At 40.9% G+C, this 11,702-nt stretch overlaps 1 protein-coding gene across 1 annotated transcript; it reads left to right on the top strand.

The window, feature by feature from the left end:
- Positions 1-1,707: 1,707 nt before the first annotated feature.
- Positions 1,708-10,406, top strand: PSMA1 (proteasome 20S subunit alpha 1). Its single transcript, XM_069016831.1, is given in 11 exon segments — positions 1,708-1,746; positions 1,749-1,822; positions 2,803-2,847; positions 5,168-5,269; positions 5,730-5,833; positions 6,601-6,689; positions 6,942-7,012; positions 7,860-7,989; positions 8,653-8,732; positions 9,469-9,573; positions 10,062-10,406. Coding segments are annotated over 11 exon segments (888 nt in total). The 5' UTR covers positions 1,708-1,715; the 3' UTR covers positions 10,119-10,406.
- Positions 10,407-11,702: the final 1,296 nt, after the last annotated feature.

The raw sequence follows: 11,702 nt of genomic DNA, 5'->3' as shown, positions 1-11,702 counted from the left end.
AATGACCCCCTGTACCAGAGCTGCAGGATAGAGAGAAGCATTGGATCTATTCAGCATCTCTGTGCCAGCTGTGATTTGGCAAGTGTTCAAAGCCTTTCCTCGTTTATCTGTTAGTCAGACTGAAGACTTCTACTCCTTACTGGCATCCTCTGTATGAAGCTATTCCGTAACTTGAATCCTTCTTTCTACTTTCCCAGTGCCACATTATTTCAAGGTGGGAAACAAGAGTCATGGCCAGTGTTCGATGGTGTCAGATGCAATATGGATTTATACAGTGGCATAGCAATGATTTATGGTTTGTTCTCCTTCCTAATCATTCCTTACACTTAATTTGGCCATTACTGAGCACTGAATTTATTTTCATAGAGCTACCAAGGGTGTATGAAGTGATCCTGGTTATCCGGTTGCCAACTGTGAAACTGAAAGTGAGCAAATACTACTTTCTCCTAACTTAGATTTTTTTAATAAGTACTTCATTTAAATGTGAGGATAGTTTAACTTTACTTTCCAGTCCTATACTCTTTTATATTGCAGTTTCTTGATGTAATACGTTGATTGCTGCTCGTCATTAATTTTTTTTCTCTACAATTAAATTTGTAATATATGCAAAATTCTTCCTTTCTATTTTGGTATCTTTGTTATCTGAAAAAGAGCTATTTGATTTTGCCTTGTTGATTTTGCCTTTGTCACCTTCTGAATTGACCCATTACACCCTCAGTTCAAATACTTTGATGAGGAATAGGCTGAGTGCTCTTTAACACACTGAGATGAAATCACAAATGTATTTCCAACCTTCTGGCTTTAGCCCTGCCTGTAGAGGTCTCGTACTGAGCCTAAAGGGCAAGAAGGAGCATCCAGAAGGAAGTGAATGACTTCCTTCCACGGTTAGCATTTCCCCGTTCTCGAGATTATTCCTGCCTCCGGCATCCTCTTGTACTGCTGCCTTGGGAATACAGAACAGTTGTGCTGCCTACAGCACTGGAGCAGCTGCAACTCCGTCCCATGCCACCCTTCCCGCTGCCATGTGATGCGAATCCGTTTGCTTTAGAATAAATTTTTAATAGCTGGACATCTGGTGAGTTTGGGTTTGACTATATTTTGTTCTATCCTTCTAATAAAGGGGAAACATTTACTCGGGGACATACTTCAGTTATTATTTAATAAACCTACATAAGCCTGTTCATACAGCTTCCAAAAGTTCTTCATTTCTGCAGCTATTACCAACATTCTCCATGAAGTTTTACAGCCCTGCCTTTTTGTCACTGAAGTCGCGGCTGCTGGCGGTACTCGCTGTACAAAGGCAGAACAATGGGGAGCCTTGGCGTGGTTCAGCGCTCTATCAAAACTAAAGCGGTCTTGCCAAAATGAGAGGAAATGTCTGTGTGTTGTTCTGCTACCGTAGGCGGAGTAAACGGGGCTTTAGGGAGTCCCTTACTGCCGTAGGAAGTCATTGGGAATGGCATAACAGGAGAGGCTGCGGGAATATTTACTCGAAGCCCTGAGAAACTTGGAAAGCTGTTCGGCTCGCTTAATAAAATGTTTATATATCCTGTCCCCACACAAAAAAATGGTGAGGAAAGGAAGTTGTTTCCGACCAAATAAACTTCTTTATTCATCAGAAAGCTTAAAAATAGCAAAACAAATTAGGGTAATTTTAATCGCTGTTTAAGGAGACGGCCGCCCCCTCAGAGCCACTGCGCACGCGCGCGCCATCGATGACTCGGGGCGCGCCTGGCGCTGCCTGCCCGCTCCCATCCCGGAGCGATCGCTGCCCCGCGCCGCCCGGAGCCGCCGCCGCCGCCGCCGGGGAAGCAGGAGGATGGTGAGGGGCCCCGGCGTGGGCCGGGACACGGGCCGGGACACGGGCAGCCCCCGCCGCCCTGTCCCGCCCACGCAACCGGCGCGGGGGAGGCGGGAGGGCGGGCGGGAGGCAGCGGGCCCGTGAGTAAGCAGTTCCCGGGCCACGCGGGGCCGCGGGCGGGACTGGGCCTCGCTGCCGGCGTGGAAATAAATGGGAGCGGGCCCTGCTTTGGTCCTGGAGAAATACTTCCGAGGCCCTGTGAGGATCCGTGTAAATATCTCTCCAGGGGTCTGGAGCATCTCTGTTACGGGGAGACTGCGGGAGCTGGGCCTGTTCCGTCTGGAGGAGAGAAGACTCAGAGGGGATCTCGTCAGTGCATGCAGATATCTCAGAGGCGGGCTGAGAGGATGGGGCCAGACTCTTTTCAGTCGTGTCCAGTGGCAGGATGAGGAACAATGTCCATAAACTGACACAAAAGAAGTTTCACCTCCACATGAGGAAGAACTTCTTAACACTGAGGGTGGCAGAGCACTGGAACAGGCTGCCCAGGGAGGTCGTGGAGTTTCCTTGTCTGGCGACATTCAACCCCACCTGAATTTGTTCCCGTGTCACCTGGTCCAAGCTCCCCTTCCATGGGGAAGGGGGGTTGGACTGGATGATCTCCAGAGGTCCCTTCCAACTAACAGTTTGAGAAAAGGAATTTAACAAAGTAAGAACTTATTCACAGAAAGGATGATTATTGGAATGGGCTGCCCAGGGAGGTGGCGGAGTCACCATTCCTGAAGGTGTTTAGGGAATGACTGGATGTGGCACTCAGTGCCGTGGTCTGGTTGACAAGGTGGTGTTCCATCATAGACTGGACTCGATGTATCAGAGATCTTTTCCAACCTTTTTGATTCTGTGATTCTGGGATTCTGTGGAAAGAACCAGGAGTTCCTTTGGGAACACTCTTTCTGTTAGCTTATTAGGGATACTAATGAGTTTTATTTTGTTCATTCCAGTTTCGTAACCAGTATGACAATGATGTCACCGTTTGGAGCCCGCAGGTAAAACCTTTATACACTTGCTCGCTGGGTTTTCAACTTGCTTTTTGGGTTTTCTCCACCTCACAGCAGTGGTATTGCAGTCAGAAAGGTTGTGTTCAGGTGCCTGAAGCTCCCTGCAGGCTGCCCCCCTCTCCCTTTGTAGGCTCTAGGTGTCCAGAAAGCCCTCAGGACATCCCTGTCTGCTGGTGCATGAACCTGAGTGGTGCTTACCTGGGCCTTGTCACTTCCAAGTGCTTAAGGCAGTTGCTTGCTGAATGTACCTGTGAGAGAGAGACTGTCATTTTTGGGAGGTTGGACTAGATGGTCTGCAAAGGTCCCTTCCAGCCCAAACCATTCCATGATTCTGTGATCCATTTACAGACCTCTAGTAAGTTGGTAAGTAAGGTACAAAAGGCATGAAACAGTTTCAGTCTCCTCAATGTTAGGCCATTGCTAGGTCTTTCTCTCTTCTGCCCACTAGATAGTATTGGAAAGGAACTATTTAGTTTATAATTGGGAGATTCAAGTGAGATTTGCATTTGAATTTGAAATTTTGTTACCTCTGAATGAGTTTCACACTGTGTATTGTTACTAAAAACATACATGGTATGTTGTGAAACTTACACAGGTTGTGTGTTTAAAATAAATATGCTGTAATTTTAAAAGCCAGTGTCAGCTGAGGTATTTAATATTGCCTCTTCTCCCGCTATGGATATCTTAAGACAGAATACTTACAGAAAACCAGAGCCTTGGAAAAAGACTCATTTATATATTCAGCAAAACGAGAGATTTATTTAAAATGCAAGTAGCAAATTGTGTTAGTGTAAAGCTAATGTATCATTAGTTTGTGGGTTTGTATTGCTACTGAAGTTCATAATCTAGTACTATTGCATGTGAGATACATTTCCACCCAGTGCAACAGAGAGTGTTCTACCCTTCCCATTCTCTATGAAGACAACCTTGAAAATTTCCCTTTTTTTTTCAGTCAATACCATGATAGATGTAGGTGCCTTTGAACTGTTTTCATCCTTCTTAATGATTGTGTTTCTCTGGCAGGTTCTGTATCAGAAACTTTCAATTTTTTTATCTTATCTGTTACTTTGAAAATTACTTTTAAAACTATAACATTCTCTTGAGGCTTTTACTAGATATTGTGAAATCATCAACAGGACAAGTTTCTATGTTTTTCTAAAATTGCCTTGACAATATTAATAGTGTTAGTTTTTCTAAAAAAAGACATTTAAAATTGCTACTGTGCTGCAATTGCTACTCCATCCATTCTTGTAGGTGAGGCGCTGATGTGATGCCATAATAATTCTTGGCACTGCTAATACAGGAGAAAATCATACTTGATTAGGAGATGTTTTCGAATATGATAGTAAAGAAAAGGAAATAGGAGATTTAAAAACTCAAGGTGGTTTCACATTTTTACAGTCTTGCTTGTCATTCCTGACAGTTGACAAATTCAGGTCACAGCGATTCAGTGCTGCTCTTGGGCAGGAAATATCCTATGTTATTAAATTCCAGGTATAACAATGGATGAAATAGGACATTGGGGTCCTTCTAGTAGACTTAAATAAAGAACCCTATGCCAAAAAAACCCCAACAACTTATGGGAAGGTGATTTCCTGTAGATCATCCCCTGCACATTCACCATAACAGCTACTGCATTCCACTCCTTCCCAGCTGGTGGGATGCAGCTCCATAGTGTCTGTGCTTGCAGGATAGGAGTGCCCACGTTAGGTCTGACATGGGCTGGAGTGCTGAAAGTGGGAAAACCTTAAGTGGTTCTGCTGAATGGACATTAAAGCTCCTGGCCACCTCTGCAGAACTTGTAGGGACTTCATTTTCTTTGAGACCTCTAGTCCTGTTTCAGACTTGACTGCAGTTGGCCAATAACTTGTTCAGAAGTTATTGGGGAATGGCTGGTGAGGCACAACAATTGCATAAGACTCATTTCTTCAGCAAATTCGATTAAAAGTTAAGTATCCAACTTCAGCTGGAAGTTCTGTCTTTGAATCACATTGGGTCAAACACTGATTCCTCTGAAGACAGTGACAAAAGTCTTCTGATTCTTATAGCGTCAAGAGGATTCAGCCTTTCTTTTTGGTTTTCCTTTTCCTTTGTGTGCGGTAGTGGGTGGCTCAGAGATGGCCAGATTTTTATGGGTTAATGCTGAGGCATCACAGAAGATAACTGAAGAGATGTACTGGTTTAACCTGTTGTGCAGTAAGTGTCCCCGTTGGGGTGAGAATCAAAGGTCTGAAAACGCAAGGCCATTGGAAACTGATTCAGAGGATTAACTAGAGAATGACTGATGACCTTTGACTTGGTTTTACAGGGCCGAATTCATCAAATAGAATATGCCATGGAAGCTGTGAAACAAGGCTCAGCTACTGTGGGGCTGAAGTCGAAAACACACGCTGTCCTGGTGGCTCTCAAGGTGACTTCTGAACTCTGCTCTCAGTGGGGACAATAACGTTCATAGGAAAGTTTTGGTTTGGCAAATTAGTTTTGTGCAGTCTGTAGTTCTGTGTGAAATGTAAATGCAATTGCAGATTCCCTTTTCTTGAGTGCTGAAATATTTCCAGTACCTATGCAAAGCAGATCTTCACAAAATGGTGAAGGAAATGAGTGAAAGATTTTTTTTTTCTGTAAAAAATGCCTTCCTCTTTGTTTTTTCTTTTCTCAAAACTTGAGTGAGTGTCTGTTGTTTCTTTTGTTCTGAAAGAACCGAAGTGGAATTAAGTTTTTCTTGTCTTCTGTTGCAAGTGTATAAATTTAATTCTTTTTTTTATTGTTTCACGAACATATTCAGTTCTTGCTATAAATGTTAGCAGATTTCTCCACAGTGCTTGGCAGACTGTTCAGTTTGCCACATAGCTTTCTCCTTTTATGCATAGAGAGCACAGTCTGAGCTGGCAGCTCATCAGAAAAAAATCCTGTACGTTGACAACCATATTGGTATCTCAATTGCTGGACTTACTGCCGATGCAAGACTCTTGTGGTGAGTATCCTGGTTGTTGACATACACAGTGCTGCAATAACGAGGGAAAGTTCATTCAGACTATTGCAAATGACATTTTCTGCTTGGCTAAGGATTAGTCTTGAGTTGCTGCTTTGTTGTATTATGCCAAAGACCTCAGCATGAAATTCAGGCAGGTTTTTAACTAGTTGGCAGAAATCTCATTGTTTGGCCCAAAATTTTGCTCTTTGGTTTTGTTACAAGTAAAACAGTCCTGTCTGGTTTCCTCAGTGTGACAGGGTTTCCAAGCAGTCTGAGACACTCCATCACTTCTTTCCCTCTGGCAGCTGCTTCTGTGTACACACATTTGAGAAAGTTATTAAATACATACAGTGCTCTTTGTGTGGGCTGCAGGGGGGCTTGCTTTTAGCAAGTTTGATCAGAAGGGGTAGGAAGGATTTCTGAAATTACTTTTAATTGCTTCAGTGTTATAAAGCAATGCTACCATTTAAGCATTACCATTTTTCCAGAATATCCATGTGTTGCCTGCATGAACTTCTGCCTTCTTTGCGTTTGTTTGGCTGAAATACCCTTATACTTTATCAAACCTGTGGTCAACTTTCTCAATAACAATGATAGGTCATGTTGAAATGAAATCATGGAAAGCCTTTGACCCTTTTTCTCAATGAGCAGAGCTGAAACAAAAATGCTTACCTTAACAGATAAGCCTTGAGACAAAACCTCATTGTGTCTTTGATCTATGCATCGATTTGAGTTTTTTAAAAAAATGTTTATATTTTTGCTCCTAGCAATTTCATGCGTCAAGAGTGTTTGGATTCTAGATTTGTGTTTGATAGACCTCTTCCAGTTTCTCGCCTAGTGTCACTAATTGGAAGCAGTATCCTTTTTTTATACACTTGTTGTACTTCTATAGCTTTTTACTCCTTCGTAAAATGATTTTCATCTATCACACCTTAAAAGTCATAGTAAGTTAAAAAAGTGTATTGCACAATTTTTTTTGTTCACAATGCTTGTGCATACTTTTGGAGAACATTGCATAAGGATGCATTTGGTGCATCTCTGCTTGGTTTAGGAAATATCTTGGGTAATTATCATGTAATTTTGAGATTGTTTCCTTAGCTTTCTTAAGAAACGCAGATTCCAACTCAGCGCTACGGCAGAAGGCCCTATGGAGTAGGACTGCTCATCGCAGGCTATGATGTGAGTAAGCTGCTCTGGCTGCTACTGATCTGCAAGAAAATGTGCTTAGTGGAACTTCATGCAACAAATAGATGTTGAGAGGGAAGGATAGAAGAGGCAGACTCATTAAAATTCTCTGAATAAGGAAATAATTTTCTCTATCTTACTTAAAGTGCTAATTAATAGCTGATCCTACCTACACTTACTAAGTATTTTAAGGTGCAAAAATGAGATTTGTTTATGTAAATATTTTGCTATTGATTTTGGATGCTTGCAAATTATTGTTTTAAATACTTTCAATAAAAAAAAAATGGATGTGGAAATTGCCACTGGCTTCTCTCTTACTTGTTTAGCAACAACATTTGCTTCATGCAACACACACAGAATCTCTGCCCTCAAGATTATTGACATGAGGAGGAAATTATTGTATTGCCTGAAATTTTGGATGGCATGGTTTAGTCTACAGCAAGTTTTTACTTTTGTGTAGATAAGACAGAATGTGTGTAAAATAGCTGCTGCAAGCCATGACACAGGGAGCATACATAAGCACAATGGAGTAGAACAGAGAAACATTTTTTTTGTGCTAGCCATCCTGTCCACATAAAAACTGTATTTTAATGAAGAAAGTGTAAAGAAAGAGTTTATCCTTTTTTTTTTATTATTATTATTACTGGGTTTTTTGTTTTGAAGGAATTGCATAAGAAGAGTTATGTGATCAGCAATATAAAATGTATTTCTGTGCATACATGTAGGTGGGATGTGCCATAAAGCAAAATTATTTTAGAAAATGTCATGTTCCAGCAGGAGACTTGGTATGAATTTATACATTTGTTTAACATTCTGTGGGGGTTTTTTTTCCTCTTTGTAGGATATGGGTCCTCACATCTTCCAGACTTGTCCCTCTGCAAACTATTTTGACTGCAAAGCAATGTCCATTGGTGCTCGTTCACAGTCAGCACGAACTTACTTGGAGAGGCACATGACTGAGTTCACTGACTGTGAGTAATGGAACCCTCTTTACCTACTGGTATTCATCAATTCTGCAATTTATTTCCTGCTGCCACTCCATTCTTTTGCATTTAGGGAGATGAAGATAAATTTTGGGAGCCAGGTTCGGCATAACTGTAAATCTAACGTGAAGACAAAATTGTAGAAAATATGGTTGAGATTTTCATGTCTTAACATGTGGATGTTTATTACATCTAATGGAAAGAGAAGCTGTGCTCAGAAAAGCTGTGAAAAACCTAAAAAGCCTCTGCCCTTTTTAACCCAGGAGAAGTGTAATTGTTTCCATAGCAGAGCAGGGATAGAATGTCAGGGCAAGTATTTAGTGCTGCATTTAAAGTGGTGAATTTATTTTTGTATGGAATAGTGATGAGGAACCATTGAATACCTGCTTGGGGGAAAAAGACTTGAATATCACCGAAGGCAAGGCAGGTGTCAAAACCAGATGCAGTTGACCTCAAATACAGGGGGAGGCTGGTATCTGAAGGAAAACTTTTATAACCAATTCTGCTCAGTACCAGAAAGGAGAGGAGCTCTGGGAGTCAAGTTTACCAAGCTGATTTCATAGTTGTCAACTAGGAATAGGAAGAAAGGGAATGAGTGTCTAGGGGTAACACCATATAGTTTTGTCAGTGTCTTTCTGATCCCATTTGAAGGTAATCTAAATGAGCTAGTTAAGCATGGACTGCGAGCCCTGAGAGAGACTCTTCCTGCTGAACAGGATCTGACCACCAAGGTAAGGAATAGGTTTCACTAATTAACTTTACTGCCGTTGTTAATTGGAAGTACTGTGACAGAATTCTTGTGAAGTGTGGCTGGCACTGAAGCTTGCAAGCTGAATACTGATAGATAATATCATCTTTATTTCCTGTCACTAGTTTATCTGCTGTTCCCAAATCATCTCAGATTTAAGTTTCTTCACAGAAGTGATGCTTTCACTAAATAAGGCATTGTTTCCCTGGTGGCTTGACTCTATTTTAAGCTTTGATGAGTGTTTAAGATGCATTACATGCAGCTGTAGCATCACAGCTTTGCATTGTGAGCACAGTCACTAATTCACCTGGGAGGTGAGTGAAGGTAATGCACCAACAGTTTAGAGAGTATCCAGGATCACAAAGCTGCACAAACTTTTGACAATGAATTGAGGAACTGTTGAAGAAGAAAATTCTAAGGATATCCATTGGTTAGTGTTCTGGCTGTGCCTGATCTACCATTTTCCATATTTTTTTATTTTTAGCTCACCATGTTTTTTAGAAGTCTTAAAATACTGAAAATCAAAATGAGATTAAAATAGGCAATTTTGAGAAATTGTGTGTGTTATTAAAAAGAAAACAAAATTAAAGAAATTGAAACCCTCAAATGGCTTTACTTAGAAGATTTTGAAACATGATAGGTTTTTTAAGTGAAAGCTGTGAAGCCAAAGTTAATTGCAGGAAAATTCTTCTGACTGCTTTCAACACTTTGCTTGACAGAATGTTTCAATTGGAATTGTGGGCAAAGACATGGAGTTTACCATCTATGATGATGATGATGTAGCACCATTCCTAGAAGGTCTTGAGGAGAGACCACAGAGAAAGGTGAGTGGTTCAGATATGAATAAATAGGCTTAGTTGAAAGACAGTAATTAGATATAATCCATTATGTTTAAAATAAATTTAACTCTACTACTGTGGTAGAGTTTTAGAAAGGCGAGTTTTAAAATACAAAGTTACTATATGAACACTGTATAATGTTAACTGGTAACTCAGCTGCTTATTAAATCAATTTATGCTGAATTTATGCCAGGCTGTTTCAATGTCATCTTCTTTCCTCATCTCTGATCAAGTACAAGTTTTCACTGTTTTGCAACAGAAGTGGCTGCATATGTTTCTCGTGCCCTTTGCAAGACGCCTCCGTAGTCTCCTAATTACCAACCGAGTCCTGCTCGTGTTTAGTTTCAGTAATTTGTGAGCTGTTGGCTGACATGAGCTGCATTTACCACTCGTGGTGCTCCAATGGCAATAAAGCTGATACGTCAAATGTTGTCTTCTGCCCTCCTAAAATATTTCTTTTCCCTCTCTCTAAGACGGTTCCGCCTGTTGAAGAAACCGTGGAAAAGGCAGAGGAGCCGATGGAGCACTAGTTGGTGGATGAGTTCCTCTGTTAATGTATAATTATCCAGGAACATTTTTCCATTTGCTGGTAACTTTATCCTCACCTATTTTTGTTTTCTGATGCTACATTGTGAGGATTGCTCGTAAAGAAAGAAACCAACCCACCTATCCTTAAAAGGCAGGAGGTCATAACTGGGTGTAACTGCTTGGACAAGAAAGGTGTAATCATTTTCTAAATAGTACATGATACTGTTTTTTAAAGAAAAGATACTGTCTTTAACTCATAAGGACAAGTGGAAATAAATCACTTTCTTGGACTCTGCTGTGAGTTTGGTTTTTTTAGTCTGAAAAAACAACTATTCACAACTACTTATGTCATATCAAGGTGCCATTGTTTGACTGTTTGTCAGAGTGAGTGTTTGCTTGCTGTAGAGAAATGTGGTGCTCTTGGAAACTGTTGAACTGAGAGGACCTTAAAATGCTTATGAAACCATAAAATAGTCATGGAACAAACAGGGTACAGCATTTCCCTGTGTCAACATGTCTCCTACTGAAAAGGCATTTGTGGTTATGAGGCTGAAGAAGCGTGAAGCTGACAACCAGCTTGTGTTTGGTTTTTTGGGGGGGAATTTAGTCAACCCCAGCTCTTTTAGAACTGTGTCAGTGTTTCTTCAGAGCCATCAGCTAGCCTTGGGGCAGTACTGGGCATTTAGCTCACTGAGGGCCGAATTAGAGTAACAAAAGAGCACCTGAAGTCCCCTTTGCAGGTCTGCTGAGATGAACTGTGCAGTCTCTGCATTGCTGCTGAATGAACAGGTTCTCCAGGGCTTTGTCCGTTCAGCTTGTTCTGCACCTGGTGCTCTTGGGATTTAAGCTGAATGCCACAAAATTTGGGACTAACAGTGCCTTCCTCAGGGTCCTCTGCCAGGGAAGCCCAGTGAATTGGTTTCCTGGGTGCAATGCTGTTGCCATTTTTTATGTTGGATCATTCTAATGTAGTAATTCTCCCTAATGATTATATTGAAAATGATAAGAAACAGCTTTTTGGGGTGGGCCCACATAGGGACCTGATAGCCTGCTCACTATGCTTAAAAAAAAAAAAAATAGGCCTGAAACTTGCAGCTTGTTTAATTACTAAATATTAATAAATTAATAAAAACTAGTAAATCATGGTGCTGTTTTGAACAGGCTTTAAATACTGTCTTGAATCCATACAAATAGTTCAGTCATGAAAATAGCAAAACAGTAATGTCAGGGCTGCTTTTATTTTTCCTAAATTTATTTTTATTCTAGTTTTTCCCTTTTATTTTTCTCTTTCCTCCCTTTATTCATTTTCCCCCTTACTTACTTTTTCACCGTTATTTATGTTTCTCCCTAAATTATTTATTTTTCCCGTTGTTTTTTTCCCTCCTTTCCTTCCCCTTGTTCTCCTGCTCCTTGTTTTTCCATCTCCCATTGTTTTTTTCTCTCCCCTTGTTCCCCTCCACTTATTTTCCCTCCATTTACTTTTCCCTTAATTATTTATGTTCCCTCTTCTTTATTCATTTCCTGTAATCTCATTTCCAGTTCCTTACTCATTTTCCCCAATTACTTTTTTTTCGCCCAGTTCTTTA

This window comes from Aphelocoma coerulescens, chromosome 5 (assembly GCF_041296385.1).
Source record: "Aphelocoma coerulescens isolate FSJ_1873_10779 chromosome 5, UR_Acoe_1.0, whole genome shotgun sequence".
NCBI lineage: Eukaryota > Metazoa > Chordata > Aves > Passeriformes > Corvidae > Aphelocoma > Aphelocoma coerulescens.
Note: the sequence above shows the minus strand (reverse complement) of the source record. Positions and strands in the feature narration are given on the sequence as shown.